Source organism: Lissotriton helveticus, chromosome 10 (genome assembly GCF_964261635.1).
Source record: "Lissotriton helveticus chromosome 10, aLisHel1.1, whole genome shotgun sequence".
In the NCBI taxonomy this organism is placed as follows: Eukaryota; Metazoa; Chordata; class Amphibia; order Caudata; family Salamandridae; genus Lissotriton; species Lissotriton helveticus.
In genome coordinates this window covers 1167741282-1167762516 of record NC_136071.1, presented here as the reverse complement: position 1 = coordinate 1167762516, position 21235 = coordinate 1167741282, and the positions used below count along the sequence as shown (strand labels likewise).

Genomic DNA, 21235 nt, shown 5'->3' with positions numbered 1-21235 from the left:
CTCCCACCCTTTGTACCCCGGGCATACACATTAAAGATGTTTAAAACAATTCTTCCCCTTCGGTCTATAAGGGTAATATTTTGTATGTCCGGGGAGCCTGTGGGATAGTCCACCACTCTACAGTCTAAAGATGCCGCGACCCAAATAAGAAGGCCGCCAGCTGGGCGGCCTCTCCCGGATTCTGAGGCCCGCGCAGGAGAGGAGTATGAGGAAAAGCCCACCCTATGGACCGGTATCAAGCTCCAAGTTTCCTGAAATAGACACAAGGAGTGCTTGTCGACCCATGCAGTAAAATCTGGGAGCGCCAATTTTCCAGCAATCCCTGCGATGTTCCAGCTGAAAACCTTAAAGACTAGGTCCGTCACAGGTGGAAAGTCGCAGGACGCTTGAAGGCCCCTATCCCTGGGGCTCCCTCTATATAACCGAGGAGAGCAAGGATCTTGTGGAGTTATTGTAGACCCTCCTATTTCACTTACAGGGTTTGTATGGGCGGATGATACTTCCTCTCGTTCTGCTCTCCTCACTGGTTCCAGTCAACAGGGGCCATTTGCCCGCATATAGTTCTCCCTGTCGCCTCCTACAACCCCGGCCCAGTTTTGGCCCGAATTGAGAGAACTTCCACTTCCTCCAATAGGGCTCACAAGATGCCTAGGGTAGAAATACGTGAGGTCTACCAGTTTCACCCCCGGGGCCCCCATATTTATAATAGGAGTACAAATGGATGGCACCATTCTATAATCTTGGAAATTTATAATAACACAGTCCCCTTCCAGCATTTTTTTCCCTTGCCCCACCCATCCCACTCTACGGACACTTAAGATAATACCGTCCATACCCGGGGGGATTGGTTTATTTGCCTTCAGCCAGTGTATACACTTATTCTTAAGTGATTGATGGTTTTCCAACTGGCCATCCTTTAGAGGAGGCACATTAACCATGACTGCAACAAATGGTTGACAGTCAGGTGGGAGATTAATTGGGGGAATCCGTCGAGGGCGGATACTGGGGGCCTGTGAAAAGATTGTTGGGGCAGGACTTTGTGTTGCAGGCCTGGAAGCTTTCCTAGTCGTTGGGCCACTGGGTTTACTACTAGCTACTAATTTTTGTTGAACCGCCTTTTTGTCCTTAGATGTCTGTTGATTTTTTTGGGAATCTGGTTTTGCCTGATTTTTCTCTGGCTCTTTATTTGTTGGAAGTCCCTTATCGCTTGGCCCTGGATTCAAAATCGGAGGGGGTTTCGGAGCTGGAATTACTCGATTATTAAGAGCAGCTTTATTTTGGGTTATTTGGGGCTCAGGGCCTTTCTGCGCTAACAACTCATTCCCTTTTGCACCCACATCCTTATTTACAGTCACTCTGGTTGCTAGTTTAATTGTTGTCTTGAGTGAATGTAACCCATCCAGAGTTGACTGCTCTAATTTATCGATCCTCTCCCCTAGACCCTTCACTTGAGATATTAATGGTTTCAAGAGGGTATAAACCTTCTCCAGAATATTTTCTACCACTACCAAGTCAGCTCGCTTTGGGACTTTAGTTGAATGAGGGCCCTTTGGAGAGATCAGTATGTCCCCTTCTGTATCAGTTTCGTTCTGGATAGGGGTACCCCTTGTAATACTTGGATTTGGCACAGGAGACTTCCTTACTCTTTGGTAGAGGGCGGCCTGTCTCACTAGCTTACCCTTCTTGCGTTTACGTGATTTTTTACCTACGAGGGGAAACTCCTGCCGAGTATAACAAGACACGCTAATAGAAGATGCCCCAACCAGCTTTCCATCAGATACAGCTGAGGTACATACAAGGGAATTAGGGGACTCTAGGTCTCCAGTAGCATCACTTAACAGAATAAGTGGTAGTGATGCGGAGCAATTACTACGGCCATCATCTTCCAGAGTGTCTATAGAAGGAGGAGCAGCCTGGAATTCCAATCTGTCAATGTTTTGCTCAATACCAGACCGATAAAGGGGTTCCAAGGGAGCACTGTCCATACTGGGGGAGGTACCTCCTTGAACCCGTGTAGTGGATGGTGTGAGCGGCTGGGCGTCTATCCCCAATAATGAGCGACTTGCGGGGAGATATACCTCAGATAGACGCCGCTCAGAGATGGCAATCTCCTTTTCAATCACCGCCGCCACCCTGGTAATGAAGCGGTCCATTGACCCTATCACGGGGCTCGCGGCATTAAGTCCCCTTTCAATCTCACCCCTGAGAGGCTTACCAGATCGTGTAGACATGATTTGGGCAACAGGAGAGCAATAGGCACCAGGCGTGCGTCGTCGTGGAAAGGGACGTGGCCCAGCCCGGCCTCCCTCGGCCCCTGACGGCCACAGACGGCCCGCCCTCTGCCCGGGCTCCGCCCGGCGTCCGCGCGCGTCCGCGACGCGGAGGGGCTGGCCCGCTTTTGAAGCGCCTCCGGGCGCGCTGTCAACGGGGACCGGAAGTGCACGCAAAGCCCGCTGGGAGCTGTAGTCTCCAGCCGCCGAGATGGTGATGGCGGCGAGACCAACAGCGTTCCCGGACCCAGGGGCGTGAGGCTGCGTGTCCAGGTGGCGAGATGGTGCAATGTTCCTCCAGGTGAGCTGCTGCTGCTGCTCTGGCAAAAACCCCCGCTCCGTCGAGGGGCTGGCCCGCTTTTGAAGCGCCTCCGGGCGCGCTGTCAACGGGGACCGGAAGTGCACGCAAAGCCCGCTGGGAGCTGTAGTCTCCAGCCGCCGAGATGGTGATGGCGGCGAGACCAACAGCGTTCCCGGACCCAGGGGCGTGAGGCTGCGTGTCCAGGTGGCGAGATGGTGCAATGTTCCTCCAGGTGAGCTGCTGCTGCTGCTCTGGCAAAAACCCCCGCTCCGTCGAGGGGCTGGCCCGCTTTTGAAGCGCCTCCGGGCGCGCTGTCAACGGGGACCGGAAGTGCACGCAAAGCCCGCTGGGAGCTGTAGTCTCCAGCCGCCGAGATGGTGATGGCGGCGAGACCAACAGCGTTCCCGGACCCAGGGGCGTGAGGCTGCGTGTCCAGGTGGCGAGATGGTGCAATGTTCCTCCAGGTGAGCTGCTGCTGCTGCTCTGGCAAAAACCCCCGCTCCGTCGAGGGGCTGGCCCGCTTTTGAAGCGCCTCCGGGCGCGCTGTCAACGGGGACCGGAAGTGCACGCAAAGCCCGCTGGGAGCTGTAGTCTCCAGCCGCCGAGATGGTGATGGCGGCGAGACCAACAGCGTTCCCGGACCCAGGGGCGTGAGGCTGCGTGTCCAGGTGGCGAGATGGTGCAATGTTCCTCCAGGTGAGCTGCTGCTGCTGCTCTGGCAAAAACCCCCGCTCCGTCGAGGGGCTGGCCCGCTTTTGAAGCGCCTCCGGGCGCGCTGTCAACGGGGACCGGAAGTGCACGCAAAGCCCGCTGGGAGCTGTAGTCTCCAGCCGCCGAGATGGTGATGGCGGCGAGACCAACAGCGTTCCCGGACCCAGGGGCGTGAGGCTGCGTGTCCAGGTGGCGAGATGGTGCAATGTTCCTCCAGGTGAGCTGCTGCTGCTGCTCTGGCAAAAACCCCCCTTAGAGTTATTGTTGGCTGATTCAATACGGGCTGAGTAGAATTGCCCTTTAGCCAACTTGATGGCAGCATAATATGTCTTCTGCATATCTCTGAGCTTTCTCTTTTTGGCTGGGCAATAGCCACCCCTCCGCCAGGCCCGCTCAAGAGTTTTACAAACATGCGTCAAAGCTTTAAGGGATGAATTGAACGAACGTTTGGACGGAGATTCTCTAGCCAACCTGGTAGAATGTAGAGGGGCCACCGTAGCAACTGCCTTCGATACCCAGCTAGAAAACCCTGCAACACGTTCCTCAAGCTCTCCTACCAGTCTAGGCTTGGAGGCTGCCAAGGCCATATTTAGCTCAAGAGGGTCAATTTTGCCAAAGGCTGATTTGTAGCCTAAATAGGCTAAAGGCTCAATATTCAACACTTCCCATGAGAAATGGGTTATAAAATGGTCCGACCAGATGACCGGACAAGGGTCCCTTAGTTGAATCGGGAAGTTAGTACATATAGGGTCAAGTACATGTCCAGCTTGATGCGTAGGAAGGCTAACGTGCTGGTTGAGCTTAACCAGTTGTAGCACATCCAGCAGGTCCTGCGCATCCTTACTGTCAGCCTGATCCAAATGAAAAATCAGGTTACCCAGGACCATGTAGTGAGCAAATCTAACCGCCCTAGTAGTGACAGCATCTCCCCAGGCCTGGAGAAAGGGCCCCACTGGGCCCGGTGGCCTATAGATCAAAGAACCTCCTAGTGTAAAGTGGGCTGAGAGGCGAATACTGAAATCTAAGGCTTCGCAGCTGCCCCACGAAGTAGCCTCTTCCCTACGGAGATCCCACTTATTTTTATATATAGTCGCAAACCCGCCCCCTCGCCCCACCTGGGCGATCAACTCGGGAAATTTTGTAGCCCAGAGGTGTTGCGGGTCAGAAGAGGGATCAAGCCAAGTTTCAGTTAAAAACAATAGGTCCAGAGAATTATCCTCTAAAAGCTCATAGACCTCTGCACGGTGCTTCGTAAGAGAGCGCACATTCATAGAGGCAGCCTGAATGACAGGGCCTTGAACAGCTGGCCAGATAAGTTCCCAATGTTATCTGAAGAGACATGGCCCAGGGACAGCTTAAAACCACAAGAGTGACACATCTGTTTTGGTACTCCAGCCACATCCCAAGGTCCTACGTGGCAATGTGGAGTGGAATCAAGGGCCCGCAGAGCGGCCGCTGTATATCTCCGTCTAATTCCAGAGGGCTACCAAGCAGCATGGCTGGCGCTTGCCGCTTTCGGGACACTGACGGGCGCAGGCGGGCTTGCCTTAGAGAGGCGCGCCCGCACAGGGCCCGCACAGCGCACATTCGATATAGTCCCAAGTGTCAGAGAAACTAAAACGCCAACTCTCCAAGATGGCAGTTGCTCGTGGCACCAAGGGAAAGCAGGAAGAGTGCTAGGCAGGAAGGATATGGGCAAACAAGCAATAAATGTTTTTTTTAAATGCGGGTATGAGGGAGCAATTTGAAAGCAAAGTACACATCTAGTTCAGAGATCCTTTCATTGGACTACTTCAATGAGATATGTCCTGTACAACTGGATTCCCATGGCTCAGCAGCAACAATCAGTGGTAAGCATTACCACACTTCTATGGTACAAAGAACCTCTTGGCCTTCAGCACTGCCCAGATTTCTTCGCTGTCAAGTTGTAGTTATGGCTAAAGACTGATGTCTATAATTCTTTTCAGCAGGTATTCTTGAAGGGGACCCCAGATGGCCCTTTGGTACTCTGAACTGGGGTGGCAGAGTGGGCTAAAGAACGGTGATGGATTAAACCCAGATCTGTTGACTGGGTGTGAGTGTTTGATTGGTTCAGATGCTCCGTCCATCACCACCTCCTTTTGTACCGCTTTGGTAGAACTAGCAAGGGAGCAGGCTGGCATACACATCCACATAGTAATTACAATATGTTAGATCAGTGGTTCCCTACCTGTGGTCTGCGAAGCCACCTCAGGGGTCCGCAACTACTTTAAGTAAGTAACGTAAACAGGTTCATAAAGTGTATATTAATAAAGAAGCTAAATATTTAATAGAAAATGTTAAAACGTACTACAAATGTGAAGGAATTTGAAATTGGAGGCTAACAATTAAATTAGTATCCTCAGATAGATCTGTGGTAGCAGTTCATGTACATCAAACAGAATATAGTATGGACATGAGCAGCCTCAATTAACTTTAGAAAAGCTCCAACCTTTTATGTTAAAATATAAATTGAGATTTTTTGTTATTTAATTGTGTTTGTGAATTAAATAAAAGGTGTTATAATTTGTGCATTTGTTTGATGAATGCTTTTTCTGTATATTTTGTGGATTGTTTTGCGGCTCAAATCATCAGCAATGCTTAATCCGGGGTCCTCGGTTTCCCGGTTTCCAGTAAAGGCACAGTGGGGGGATCCTTGTATTCCAATAATGATTCAGTGGGGTTCCACAGAAGTCAAAAGGTTATGAACCACTGTGCTAGGGCCAATCTTTAACATTATGAAATTATGCTACCCTAGGTTTGGGCTGTAGGAAAGCAATCGCTATATAAATCTAGCAGAAGGTGAGAACACGTTTACCAGCGCTGTAGAGTCAGCAGCGTTGAAAGAGTAATATATATATAGCTACCTTAGAACATGCCCATGAAAGGTCCATAAAACCGGCCTCCGGGAGATGACAGTGGATATATTCAGGATCAATCTCTAGACAAAAGGATGTTGTTTCAGCAGGGTATAGTGAAGTTTATGGAGATATTTGTGGTGCAACAACCACCGTTTGCTTTTACAAGAGACCTGCTTAGTTTTCAAGTAACAGAAGGTCCACTGTTCATCTGTTAGTGGTGTTTCTAGTTACCTGTCTCATTGCAGTCAGTGCAGTTCATGAATTAACCGGGGTGTTGCATATTCAGGATATAAAGTAAAGACCTATGTCAATGCTCGTAATTCTATAGGCATCTTAGGTAAGTCAGATGGGAAACTTTGTATTGTATAGTATAATATAGCCGGAAATACAGGAATATGTCAGGGGGGTGTAGCTATGAGGTCTTTGAATAGCACAAGTGTTTAAAAGTGCTACTGTTGCTTGTCCCAGCCATGCCAGTTGTTGTTGTGCATGTTTTCTGTTCTGATTTGGTTGTTAATCTGTGGGTATTCAAAGTGGCAATTCTGGTATGTAGAGATGTTTGCAACCAATGCTTATCGCCCTGCGATACAAAGCCCAAGCAGTCCATGACACTGAGTTGACCAATGTAGAGGGTCTTGTCATTGATTTAGCCAGCACCATATTGAGTGGGCGAGTGCGACCTTCATTGTCTGATGGGGCACCAAAGAAGTTGGCTTATTCCAATAAGGTGAAAATTGTGCTTGCGCCACAAGAAAATATGAGATTGTGTATCCCCCCTTTTCACATTACAGTTAAATAGCATCCCAATTTCATTGGGGTTGCCTCCCAGCCCAAACCAGTCCAGTCAATAGGGTACTCAGGATTTTAAAAGACGATCTAGTGAATGGGATGGGAATGTTTACAAAGAGGTTGACTAGTTTTGGGAGGGCGACCATTTTAATCCGAGCCACGTTTCTACCGGCAGTGACAAAGCTACCCTCTCCCCCCTTTAATTTCCCATCTGCAGTTTCAGCACCAACAGGCCATAAGTGTCCTTCAAGGCCATGCCAATATCTCACTTTTAGAACTTTAAACCTACATGGAAAATACTTGTCCAGTTATTATCATTTGAAAGACTGAAGTTCTTCAACTGAGTGCTCATATCATTTGGAATTACATCTCAAAGCTTTTTGTCCTTTGATAACATTTCACTATATTTTTATCCCCAAATGTGACTTAATCATCCTGGGGCTATTCTAAGTCAGACCCTGCGGTAATTTGTACATATATCAAAAAACAAGAGCAAGCCCAATCTACCACACCAAGAACCTGGGCAATACGACATATCTGAAAAAACAATAGGTCACTGTGGATTCATTTTTTACTAGCAAGTGCATCTATTTTCCAGTGGATGATACTGCTATCCACATGTGAAAATCCTAATCACAATAACATGCAGACATTAGAACTGGGCGCTACGAACATGAGGCGCAGCAGCAAGGGGCGTCTGAAGAAGGAGTAAATCCGAAATGCATTATGCCTCAGCTGTAAAGATTTCTAATAAAGAAACCCCACACGAAGTCCCTGCTCGTGGCTCCTTCCTTTAACGCTGTTGGAGGGTTCTGTGGACATTTTCGTGTCAGCCAGAGACACGTTCAGGAGCCCCCGTTTCGACAAGTGGCTGCCTGCTTTACTGGTTCCTGTGTAAGCAGTCTTTGTCGTCGCCAAGGTATTGGCTACAGGCAGCCCCCTACACAGCGTTGGAATGCGATTGATTCTGCTAGCTAGCAGACCATCACTGAATGGAGGTGTTGGTGCAAAATAGCCAACCCACAATCCAGCGGACCTGCGCCCTGCAGGTGAAACGGTATGCGGGGACCCGAGGGGTCAGGATAACAGAACAGTGACTTCAATACATGTGCCCAGTTTCACTAACGCTCGCAAATTCCTAGATTGAACTTTGGATTTCCCACATCACGCTACACCAGGTCAACAGCATTCTGGGAGTTGGAGCTCCTTACTGGCTGCAACATAGCGGATGGTCACATGGTTGGGGCGGCGTTAGTAGTGAACTCTACAAAGGTTGCAGACATTCGAACTGGGCGCTGCAAACATGAGGCGCAGCAGCAAGGAGCGTCTGAAGAAGGAGTAAATCCGAAATGCATTATGCCTCAGCTGTAAAGATTTCTAATAAAGGAACCCCACACGAAGTCCCTGCTCATGGCTCCTTCCTTTAACGCTGTTGGAGGGTTCTGTGAATATATATATATATATATATATATATATATATATATATATATATATATATATATATATATATATATATATATATATATATATATATATATATCAAACAAACCTCCTCCAAATGAAAGAGGAGATAGATAGATAGATAGATAGATAGATAGATAGATAGATAGATAGATAGATAGATAGATAGATAGATAGATAGATAGATAAATAGATAGATTGATAGATAGATAGATAGATAGATAGATAGATAGATAGATAGATAAATAGATAGATAGATAGATAGATAGAAACACAAAGTGTAATAATCTCATGATCTGCAATAAAATGAAGTAAAAAACTTAACCAATGCAAAGAGATTACAATTTATGTTTCAAAATTGCATTAATTATAAATGATCCAGTGCTCACATATGTGAAGAAAGTGCAAAAGTGAGAGATAAGTGAAAAAGTGCATCACAGACAAAAGTAAAAAGACATATGCCTATTGACCCCTTCAATTTCTTCCAAACTTGGGGTCAATCGGTGGGGTCTATATACGTCTATGTTCGATGGTGTTTCGACCTACGGTCAATGGGAGGTCATGTTCAGGACAGAAAAGTGAGCACCATGTATCTTCTAAGGGTCAAGTGCTTCGAGGAAATATTCGATCCAAACATACCAGGACTTCTCTTAATTAGGGTCCCAGAAAGGGCTCCAATGTATCCCAATCTGATTTTGATCCAAAAAAGGATTATGTGACCATACCAGTCTGTCTGTCTATTAAAAGTAAAAACTTGTTAGACTAACAGTAGGAGAGCTCCTAGATGACTGAAGACTATGCAACATCGACTTTTTTTAAAGAGGGCTTCCTTTACCTGATGGGCAACAACCACAGGAGTCTTTGGATAAACTCTGCATTTACCCTGGATCCTCACTGTTTGAGATGAGATCTCTCAGGTTCTAAAATGTCCTTATAATGGAACTGGAAACACAGCCCGGCCACTATAACATCAGACATATCCATAAAAACAGAACTAGTTCATCTTACATTTGACACTCATGAAGCCAGTGTAGAGCTTTCTTTGTAAATCTTCCATCGTTGAAATGCGGAGTTGGTACGCCAAATCTTGCATCTTTCTTCCACCTTGACCAGTCATATTTTCTATTTCTCATTTCACCTTTGATGAAAAAAATATATGTTGTTTATACAAAGTAGTTTACCCTTACTGAAAACACCTTTAAACCAAATCGCACCTTCCACATTCCCAAACAGTAGGTTTAGTGCACACGCTAATTAGTATTAGTCACTAATTAATACTACTGCAAAACAGATCAACATACAGTTACAAACATAGAGGTCCAACCAAAAGGAAAAAAAACCTATGAACATATTAAAAAAATTCTTCTATCTTCTTTATTTGTATTCCAAAGTCTTTAATTCCAAATAAATGTGAATCAACTACAGCCTCAGCAACATGTTTCATTCGAACATCGAACTTCTTTGTTTTATCACAAAGTAGTATATTTTCTTCACATATCTAACACAAGAAAAATACAAGCCTGATACTAAGTCACATTTCAAGTCATTTTCCAATCAATTCCATCTTCTTATCATAACCCATTCCCAATGTATTCTGACAATTCACCAATCCAATCCACATGTTCAAGGTTGGCAGTGATACCAGGATCAGTGTCCCACGTCATGACAGGCACTCCATGTTTTTTTATTGTTTTTTTAACATGGAGTGCCTGTCACAACATGGGACTTTTAGTTTACCCATACTGTTTGTCCGATTGTTTTACTAATATTGTTAGTTTGGGGTGTATATTATGCTTGGGAGTGCACGAACAGCTCCAGGCCAATATATCTTTTGAAGACATTTCTATAATGCTCTATTTTTATGTATTATAAGTATTTTTATACCACATGACTCACCACTGATGAGGTCTCTTGGTGCAGAGTCCAAAGGTGAGGAGGCGACATGGCTTGTATGGTAGTTTTATAGCTGGAAAAGCAAAGTTCGGCCACTTACAGAAGGCCAGCTGGTTATAAATGTTGCTGGTCAACAGTGGGAGGCAGTTCAAAAGTTTGGATACTAGAATACCTAAGACCTTGTTTTTTGGATGGAAAAGTTCTCTGTATGGTATAGGGTTTGAACCCCTGCCTGAGTGGCCAACTGTACTGATGTCTGGATCCCTAATGCTTCTTGTTGTTGTCATAGGCAAACATGGATCATGTGTGTGTGCCATGACATAGGCCTGTCTCATGGATTGAGGTCTCATTGGACCAGGATGGGCACCCAAAGCACTACCCTCATAATGGTGGAAGGCTGCTGCCTTCACCAGGAGTTAAGTAGCACCAGCACAGTGGTGCAGTGGTGGCACCATACTGTGTAGTGATCAGTAGTAGTGAACGGTGCCTTTTACCATGTGTCACTGGAGTGAGGCCTACAGGTCCACAAACCTCTTAAAATGTTCTGCTGCATTGTGCCTAATTCACCCATGGTCTACATCAGTTAGATGTAAAGTGCTGCACAGTGCAGGAGTGGTGAATTTGGGCTGGTTGTGTGTGCCGGGGAAGGGTGCAGTGCATGGATAGAGCAGCGCATGTAACACATGAATGGTGAGTGCATGCCCGGATTGTATGTATGCCTGTGAAGAATACATTGCAGGAGAGATATAGTGCTGCACACTGAGTGCTGCACACTGAAGCAGTGGGTGCATGTGTGCTTGAGAGAAGTTCAATACACATTGTGTAGTGCATGCATGATAATTGTATGTACTGGCAGTGTGTGTTTGCGAGTAGCACACCATGGAACAACACAGAAAGGCCACAGTACTGTACAGTGCGCAGAGCCAATGTGTGTGCTGAATGTATGGGGGCACAATACATGAAGCTAAGAGTAGAGAATAGAGGGTGTAATAGATGTGTGCTGTGCCCATACACTGAATGCAAGTGTGCCTGCAATGGTACACCACGTGGAAGGCCCTGGGTTAAATTTTGGGAAGCCCAGGCCTGTCTAGTGAAGACATGAGGATTAGAAGAATCCCCCCAGAAAGATTTATGTATTGCTGTGGACCTGTGAGTTGGGTGGGACATACTGGAAGAAGGGAGAAGGAGAATCCCCCCGTACACTTCAAAATGATGCTCACCGATTCAGTGATAGAGCACAAGGAATTTGGTGTCTGGAAATGGAGTATAGGAAGAGGAGGTTGAGACCCCAAAATCTGTCAAGCAGCATGACGGGCTGTGTGAGAAAGGGAAGCTCTGCAAGACATGTGCCGGTTACCAGGACTGGTGACCAAGGTCTGCTAGGCTCCCTGCTGAGTGAATAGACATTGGAGAAGTGTGGCTCAATGCTTAGAGCGGCAGACCCTGATGCAGAGGTCTGGCCCGGGGCCAGGGTTCAATTCCCTGCCTCGGCGGGTCTTGGGCTCATAAATTCCACGGACCTGATAATTCTCGCCTCGGTGCCTATTCCAATCATTGAGTCCCACTGTGCAACTCTGGGCAATAGCTTGCTTAATCTCCACAACGGCCCCCACAACGCTAAGGATGCCTGGCCTCCACCTTGGGGGTGCCCAGGAGTGGACACCTCACAGGGAAAGCCAGGATGGGTTCCACAGCGGTATTCGTACAAGCGCCTTGAGACCTTGCGGGTGAGTAGTGCGCTATACAAGTATCAATTTACATTTACATTTACCCAGGGAAACCAAGACCACCTGCTCTGGAGCTTGTCGCACCAGTGCCTGCCTGTTTGCTAAGACCAGAGCTTTGGAGGGAGCGAGGATCAGTGAGAAGCAAGGTGTGAGGAGACAGCTGCTGCACTGATTAAGTCCTTGCCAATGTGCAGGACTGAGTATGCGACCCCCATATGGCAGGAGAGGGTCGCCGTGAAGATTGCTGTGTAAAAGGATGGCTGTGCGGTAAGGATGGAAGCCTGTGCTGCAAAACTGCGGCGACCCTGTGACTCATGAGGGCCCACCGTGGAAACACTGCCTTAGGATCAGGACTGAAGTCTGCATGACACCGTACTGGTGACCTTGTATGCCAGGATGGGCTGTCGTCATAAGGACTACCATGTGGCAAGAACTGAAGCCTTGCATGGCAGTAGAGCAACAATGCCATATGCCAGGAGGGGCTGCCAGGAATAATTGTGCCATGTGGATCAGGTGGGTGTCCATGAACTGTAAGCAGCGGTGACCCATAGGTCACCAGGAGCAAAGAGAACTCCAGCTGATAACACCCCATGGACTGAGTGAGAACACCATCACCACCTCAGCAAGATCAGGAGCATCAGAACCCCCCACCCCTTTCGAAGCGTGGACACTTAGCACGCAGGAGCAGCATGGAAACACCTCTGATTGCTGCCAGAGCACTACTGCATAGGCTAAGGAGAGAGCCTGCACTTGCCCAGTGCTGCTGCTACGTCTAAGCGCAGCTAACTCACCTGAGCAGTAGCTGGGCTGTTCAGAGTACCGGTGGACGAAGCACCCTCCAAGACACTGCGTGCTTCCTCCCTGTTGGAGCGGGTAGGACTTATTACGGGTCTTTGGGCCCTGGAGGACTCGCTGCTGAAAGTGTAGCAGCACTAAGACATTTTTTAATACATTTAGAAGATTCATAGTCAACTCTTGAGATAAGGCCTGCTACTGAGCATTCCTTGGATGCGTCCACCAGTAAATGGGAAATAACACCAATCACATTGTGAGGAATGGGTGGACAGGGACTTGCCTTGGAGACACTATGCCCAACCTCAATGGAGAAATGTGTTATTGTCTGTAAATGCTGTATTCTTCATTTGAATGAGTAGAGTTAGAAATAAAATACTCATTTGGTAATAAAAGTAAGTATTTGGCTGGACATTGATTTATTGCTGCAGTGTGATTTTTAAAGTATGAGCCATGTTCACTAAACTGTATCCACACCTCCCCCTGAGGGAGCCTTAGATTTTTTGTTCACGTCTACCACCGAAAGTCAATTGCAGAAGGGGTACTTGGCCCAGTTGCTTGGGATCCATAGTAGGTCGGGCCCAAGACATCGGCAATAAAAGGCCTCAACTTCCAAGGTTGGGACCAGTAACCCGGGCATGCCCAGGGGCCCTGTGAAAGGGGTTCTGAGGATGTCCAAGGCACCTAGAATGATATATAAATGAGAGGTAGTAAATTTGAGGAGTTACCCTGAGACGTAACAGAACCCAGCAGAGGTGCTTGTATCCCAGGTATTGATATTACAGCTTGTATGACTGACATAGTTGGGACATTTGGGATCCGTTTCCTTGTCAGGGACCATAGTCTGGTCCCTTGAGCTGTGATATCAAATGTAAAAATTGTTGCTGGTGAGTGGATACGTACTGAAATCTTTTGACTAGGATATCAAGCTGGAATCCCCCAAGGAAGACTCTCCGGGGCCGATTCACAGAACTAACTTAAGACAAAATTCTAAACTTACTACTTTTGGTATTCACAGAAGGCATTAGTAGTAGTAAAGTTAGGATTTTGTCTTAAGTTTGACTTAAGACAAACTTACGACAGACTTAAGACAGACTTAAGACAGACTTAAGACAGACTAAAGACAGACTAAAGACAGACTAAAGACAGACTTAAGACAGACTTAAGACAGACCTAAGTCTGTCTTAAGTCTGTCTTAAGTCAAACTTAAGACAAAATCCTAACTTTATTACTACTAAATGCCTTCTGTGAATACCAAAAGTAGTAAGTTTAGGATTTTGTCTTAAATTAGTTCTGTGAATCAGGCCCTCCTACCTGATGTCTTAGGCACTATAAGTGGTATCAGCAGGATAGCAGGGAACCAGTGAGTGCCAACCATTATGTTGCGGGGAGAGGTCGCATCCGCAGATAATAGTAGAATTAGCTGGTATCACGTTTGGCTGGTTTCAGCTGGCACCACTGGATATCAGCAGATATCGGCAGGTATCAGCTGGTATCATTTGCCATACGATGGAGTGACGATGGAGTGACATAAAAACCCATGTAGCGTAAGGGTCAGTGCTTTCTTTAGTGTGCTCTTTGTGATGATCACAGTTGCGAGGAACCTTATTAGCGGTCGCATCTACTGGCGTCACTAGTCATGCGGTGGAGAGGAGTCACATCAACTCCCAGTGTCACCCTCCCTGTTGCTGTTGGCGGCCCAAGAAAGGGAGAGAGGGGCCACGCCTGAGTACAGCCGACAGGTAAGGCGCTGAATATCGTTTTCAGAAGGTCATGTGTGGCGAAGATCAAGTTAGCTTTCTCTTTCTTCCCTTCGGTGGTTGCAAAGACTAACCGGCAATGCAAGTTAAGCACGGCGCAGACCCTTGCATCTCCCCATGTGTCCTGAGCCTGCAGTTCATGGTCCGGTACTTCTGTCTGACGAGTGGGTGCATGCGGCCATTTTGGAGACTGCTGAGAAGTGGGGTTGGGCTCAATCACTCATCCACACACTACGCTCTGGTCCCCGTGGTGACAGTTTATCGCCTAGGTGTTTTGACATTTGGATCTTCAATTTTCGGTCTTCATTTCAGTAGAAACTGTTACATTTGTGCGTGGGAGCGATTCTCCCATGGTGGAGTTCTGGTCTTAAGTCCCCATTTTCTTGGGCACTAGCCAAGAAGTCTTTTGAACAAACAAAGCATTTTTACCAATGGTGAGATCCAGATTGACGTTGACACAGTCGGACAACACAAGTGCCCTCCAGTTCTTTATAAAAAAAAGAGAGCACCTTTTCCACTTTCCTCCACTGCCTGGCATTAGAGTAGTAGTAATGGGTGAAAGAGCCCAACATACATCAGCGGGTTTCCCACAAGCCTTGAGCAGACAGCCGCAGTAGACCTCTTCTCTCCCCACACTACCCGGAGATCCAACAGCAGAGATCCACCAAGAAGTAAACAACTACACCTTCGAGGCATTGAGTTAGCAGGTCATGAACTCATTCACAACCCACCTGAATTTCAGATGCAACCAGCTCGCTCCCTGTATTGGTGGTGGTCCTGGAAAACTTCTGTGATTCCTCTGAGTTCAGGATGTTTGCTCTTTCTAGGAGGGTCAACTTAGACTCAACAAGTTTGGCTTTGTACCTGTTCCATCCATGAACGTCCAGGAAATCAATTAGCCAAGAAGCCAGTTGTAGCAGAAGTGACATCACTTGTCATTTAATACCAATGACATCACAGGAAGTGATATCGTATGACTTTAGACCCACTGTCAACCTCTCCTCCGCAGTCTGATTTTTCAACTATCTGTTTATTATTAACTCTCTCACCTGTCTTTCTCACCTGTTGTCTCTTTCTCACCCATCCTCCTCTGTCAGCTGAGTTTTTCTCGCTAATCTTCCTATATTATTTCACACTTCTTTCCCTCTCTCATTTGATTTTCTCATCGGTCTCTTTTACACCTCACCATTACCTGTCTCCCACCTGTTTTACTCTGTCTACCTCAGCTTCAATATCACCTTTATATCTCTCACCTTTCCTCCTTATCATCACTCCCTCAGCTGGCTTTTTCTAACCTGTCTCACTCCCAAACCTGTATAACCTCTCTATCTCACACTGGGCTTTATCACTTTCTCAACTGTTTCCCTTCTTTTACTGGTCACTTTCTCATCTGTCCACCACCTCTCTCAACAGTTTTCTAAGATGTTTCTGTATTGCACATCACTTTCACACCAGTCTCTTCTCTGTACGGCCTCTCATCATTTTCTCCATCACCTCTTTTGCATGTCTCCCTCTGCCGACTCCATCTCCTTCTCTCCGAACAGTCTCACTACTCCCTCACCTCTCTCACGCCCCCCTCACATGTCCCCTCTTTGCTCCCTCTTTTGTATTAATCTCCTGTTTCTCCCTTTGAGCTGTATCTTTCAAGTAGGTCTTACCTACCTCCCTCGGGTTCTCGGTTGTTTATGACCCATGTATCTTTTCATAACTGTTCTCACTCCTACCTCCACCCCTCTCTCTGTCTTCATTAGTTATCTCTTTCTCATTTGTCTCTATCTATATCACATCTGTCCTACTGGCATCCCTTCTCCCCAGACTTCTCTTCAAACCTTCAACTGTCTGCCTCTGTGTTTATCCCCCATCCCTCTCAGCTGCTTCACACTTTTCACATCTGTCTCTCACAGCTGTCACCTATCTGACGTTTTTAATCCCTTTCTCTGTATTTGTCTCTGTCTCTCACCTGTGTCTCTCTAGTGTCCCCTTCCTTTCATTATTTTGCCGCTCATAGTCTTTCCACTCTAACCTTTCTCTCCCCTTGTATTTTTGATCCCTTCACCTGCTCAGTAGCAGTAGGAGGCACAGAGATGCCTCTTACAGGGGTCGCATCCACAGCAAATGTTACAGAGTGTGTTAAATTGCTCAGATCTTGCTGCTGCTTAGAGATTTCATGCCTTCCCATGCACACAGTGTGGCTGAGGGGCACAGGAAGTAAAGAAGGCTCACTAGAGCCTTGTGTAACGTTTGTTTCTTGCCACCTCTAGGGCCAGGGGTCGAAAGGACAGTTCCAGGTGTCTCGAGGGGCAAACCAGGAGTTAGATGAGACCCCTGGCAACCCCTAACTGGTGTCCATGGATCATTCTACTTCATAAGGAAAACATCTACTTTCCCCAGAGGAAAGGCTTACTGATAATAGAGAATATGCTTTGCATCCCTCAGTATATCTGCGTATGTATGCATGCATTGGTATTTATGTAGCGCAAGCCTAGCTACAGAACAACGGAGTGAAGTACATTACATGAGGAATTGCGAGATGGTCGTAGACCATGTACATTATTTGAGGATTGCAGAAATACATTTATAGATACATTTAGGCACAGGGAGATGAAGTTATTTGTCCACAATCACACAATATTGGGTCTAGCTCCAAGACCAGGATTCAGACCTGGCTCCCCAGGTTACAAAGGCGGCAGCTTGAGCCGCTGAGCCACATCTCCTCCCTGGCTTAATTTGAGGACATGATTTCTAAGGAGTAGCTTTTCCACCCGTGTCCTTTTTGCAGAGAAAGTGGGCCCAGCCTCATGTTCCCTGCTAGAGTTTTGTATCCCTCAGTATAACTGCTACATTTGAGTACATGGTACTGGAGGTGGTAACCTTTGCTCACCTCAACCTCTTCATAGAGGATCTGGAAGTGTTAGAGGGTGGCAGCAAATGCTCCAACATAGCACAGTCTAGGAGCAAATATCGGAGGGTCTGCTATTGGCCACAGCCCAAAGAGGTCAATCTGCTCACTTACTAGGTGGAAGTCATAACCTTTTATCATCTACTGGCAGAATCACTTACACACCTTAAAAACCCTCTAAGTAGCCACGGGGGCCTTTCAGGGCAGATCCGGTGCAGCCAACTAGGATGTTACAAGACACCTTATGGGTAAAATGCATCCATTTCCTCCAGACATCCTGCAATCTCCTAGGGCCTAAGCCTGATCCTAATCAGGCAGGCGCACAAACCTCTTCAGCCAATGGTCTAATATGACTTGAAGCTCCTCCCCTGGGAGTCCTCATTCTTAGTTGCAGATTTTGGCCATATACTCAGGTGAACCTCAGCTCTACTGCACTTCCGTCTCAGCAATCACCCTACTTTCGTCCCAAGATTCTGTCAAAATTCCATTTCAGTTATGATTGAAAAGGACATTCTAGCCCAAGAAGCAACACATATTGAACCTCAGATGCACTTTCTGTTTCCACTTCAAGACAACCAGTGAGCCAGGGAAGTCCAATCTACTGGCTAACGTTTGGTGGCTTTGGATGCAATGATACTCGTCAAGCAACTGCGTCGACTAACATTGCAACATAGATTGCAATATGCACCACCCATTGCGGACGTCCTAGCTCCAACTGATTTAGCCAGCGTTACACTTCTGAGGCTTCCTCTAGGAACAATGCAACAGTTGGCCACACAGCTCTATGCAACTTGTTTGCTTAGACCTAAGATGCCATGTGATGCCTTGTCCTCCTCCCTTTATCCTTCACAATTGCTTTGGATTCTAATCACCAGTCCAGACTGGAAAAGGGCCAAGACATAAGAGTGAGACAAAGCTACTTTCATGGTGACTCCATCACTCTTAGTCCTCCATTTAAAATCTTAATTCGATTTATAAAACCAAGAAAGAAGGCAAAACATAAAATACAACAACAGTTCACAACGGGAGCACCCAGTTAAAACCATGAGGTATGACAATGGCTATTGGTCTACCATCATTACAATCCCCCACCCTTTCACTCCTTGCGCATCATCCAAACACTGATTGGCTATTTTTTTAAAGACAGGAGCTGGTAAGGGCCAGTGAGTGGGGAGGGCATGAGAGGTGTGCATGCGTGTGAAGTACTGTGAAGAAACCTCTGATTTAATACATTTTGAAACAGTTTCTGATACAGAAACTTAGGGGCCGATTAGGATCGCGGTTTTCCCGCATCCTCCGGGCCGGCGGAAGCCACCGCCGGCCCGGAGGATGCGGGAAAAACGCCGGGGAGGCACAAAAGACCCACCGCCAAATTAGGATGGCGGTGGGTCTCAAAATCGGTCCACAGCTTTTCCGCCACGGTCGCCTTCCGACCGCGGCGAAAAATCTCTAACATGGCTGGCGTTGTCTATCAGACACCGCCAGCCATATTAGGATGGCAGAAAGCAGATGCCTTTCCGCTGCGGATTCTCCGCCGTGGAAAGGCATACGGTGAATTCTTTGGGGGCCAGTTGCGGGCCCCCAGGGTGAGTGGGGGGTGCACATGGGGGGTACCTATGGTACCCCCCTGCATTTGCATGCACGAAGCGGCAGGCACCGCACGGTGCCTGCCGCTTTGTGCATGCAAATGCTAAGCATGCATATTTAACCTTGCGGTGGGTGCTGCTTCACGCAGCACCCGCCGCAATGTTAAATATTGAGGATGTGACCGCCAGGCTGGCGGTCAAATCCTAATTGCACTGGAGGGACCGCCGCTGCCCCTGCGGACGGTCCCTCCTCCTCTAGGGTGGCGGACGGACGCAGGTCCGTCCGCCATCCTAATGAGCCCCTAAGTGCCGATAATGGGAAAGATTATATAGATCAACAGCCATGGAGCTATCACGTGCTAACATTGTCCTATTTCTATATAAACTATACAATAGAGCTGGATGTCTATGGATATGCTACTTCTGAAAAATGCAAAATACAGCAGTGCATGTTTATATCTCTGATCTTCATCTTTAAATGTGCCCTATCGATCAATATCATAGTGGATCTGCACGTTGAGTCTATTTCCTACACAAATACCATTCTTCCAGCTAGCAAACCTAGCTTCACGTCAATCACCTGATTACTGTACCAGACAAGGCTCTACGACTTGAGTGCTTATTAGGGCTTGTTGTCACAGAGCATCAACCGCAGGAGCCTTTTAAAGTTGTTACAACATTGACCTAGTTAAATCCCAGGCTAACAGGCTGGGAGTGGTATCAATAAGACGCACACATCAGTCTCTAGTCGCTAATCCTTGCCATGATTCGCGGAACTGCTGTGAGTCATGTAATTATTTCCAAGATCCCTTCTATGAGCACCTAACTCCTGCAGGGCTGATTGTTCAGAAGTGAAGCGACATGTCTACGAGATTCTCTTTTTGTAAATTGGATAAGCCGCCTCCTCTGGGACCCATTTCTGGACTGTCCTTAAACAAATCAATAAACTTCTTGTGTGATGTACACTACATGCAGGGAACATGCATTGTGCAGAGGAGCAGCTGGATCCAAGCAGTAGACACTGTACTCACATTATTGATTATGATCAGACCCCAGCATTTACTGGAAATTCCCTTCTCATACACCTCTGGGTGGAAGCAGATTTTACGATATGGAAAGGACTCCAAAACCTAGCTGCCTGTTCTGATACCTTCCCCACCAGGACAGGCACTGCTCTGGAATAAAGATTTGCTGTGCCTGAGTAATAGACCATGGAAGCTACCCGCTCTACTTCCTCCCATTCTTCGAACGACTGGAGTGGTAAAAGGCTTTGGTCATTTTACAGCTCGGCGTGGCTGGCACTGTGCTAACCCTATGCTTAATAACTTTTGATAGAAAAGTAGACATTTGAGGTCGTTGGTGTTGTAGGGTGCCCTATACAGGAGCTGCTCTCCACCTAAACTTGGGAACTACCCGGAGTTCTCTGCTTCTTTTTGCATAATTTATGCAGCACTCTGTGCCTGAAAGGTTATTGTTTTGATATATATATATATATATATATATATATATATATATATACACATATATATATTCTCATGCAGGAGTCAAGCAGAATTCAAAGTGGCCGCCTCTTGGTACAGGTTTTGCGGTTGTCCAATGGAGCCCTTGCTTCTGGGAGTCGTAGGCGACACTGAGCCTCCATTTATCCACCTACTTCTGAATCAGGAGGTGGAGAGGTGGGGTGGTGATGCATCACTCACCACGTCCCTTGTTGGGCTCCTGAATGGAGCCATAATAGAGGTCCTCCTTCAGCCCCCACCAAGAGAACCAGAATGGCTCTAATAGGCTTCAGATTTCTGTCAAGTTTACGGTTAGAATCTCATCCCAGGGACCCAATTTCAGAAGCTGAAAAAAGTGCCAGGGCCTCAGAAGGATATGATGGGACAAGTAGATGGGCTTAGACAGGTTCTCTTTATTTGGTTTAGAAGTGAGAGCAAGTGTAGCACAACTCCTGGTCAACCCAGTGTGTCTGAGAAACATTCTATAACCTGGATTACTAGGCCTGGTGTCCTAATATAGGCCTGACAGGATCCTGACAGTTTTTCAGGAGTGCTTGACCTGACTTTGTAAATGAGCTCAGTCTAGATTTATTGCCTTTTAATTTATCTTCTGTGCCTTGAAATTTTGGCATGGATTCGGCCCTCCTAGACTTCTCGGATACCCCTGG

The 21235-nt window shown here is 47.0% G+C and overlaps 1 protein-coding gene across 2 annotated transcripts in view; it reads right to left on the bottom strand.

Annotated features, from left to right (window-relative positions):
* Positions 1-21235, bottom strand: part of EFHB (EF-hand domain family member B) — a 250589-nt gene that overhangs the window by 111832 nt on the left and 117522 nt on the right. For both annotated transcript variants that reach the window (XM_078663999.1, XM_078664000.1), the window contains one exon: positions 9420-9549. In XM_078663999.1, coding sequence (XP_078520125.1) covers positions 9420-9549 — 130 coding nt within the window. The remainder of the gene's footprint in view (positions 1-9419; positions 9550-21235) is intronic.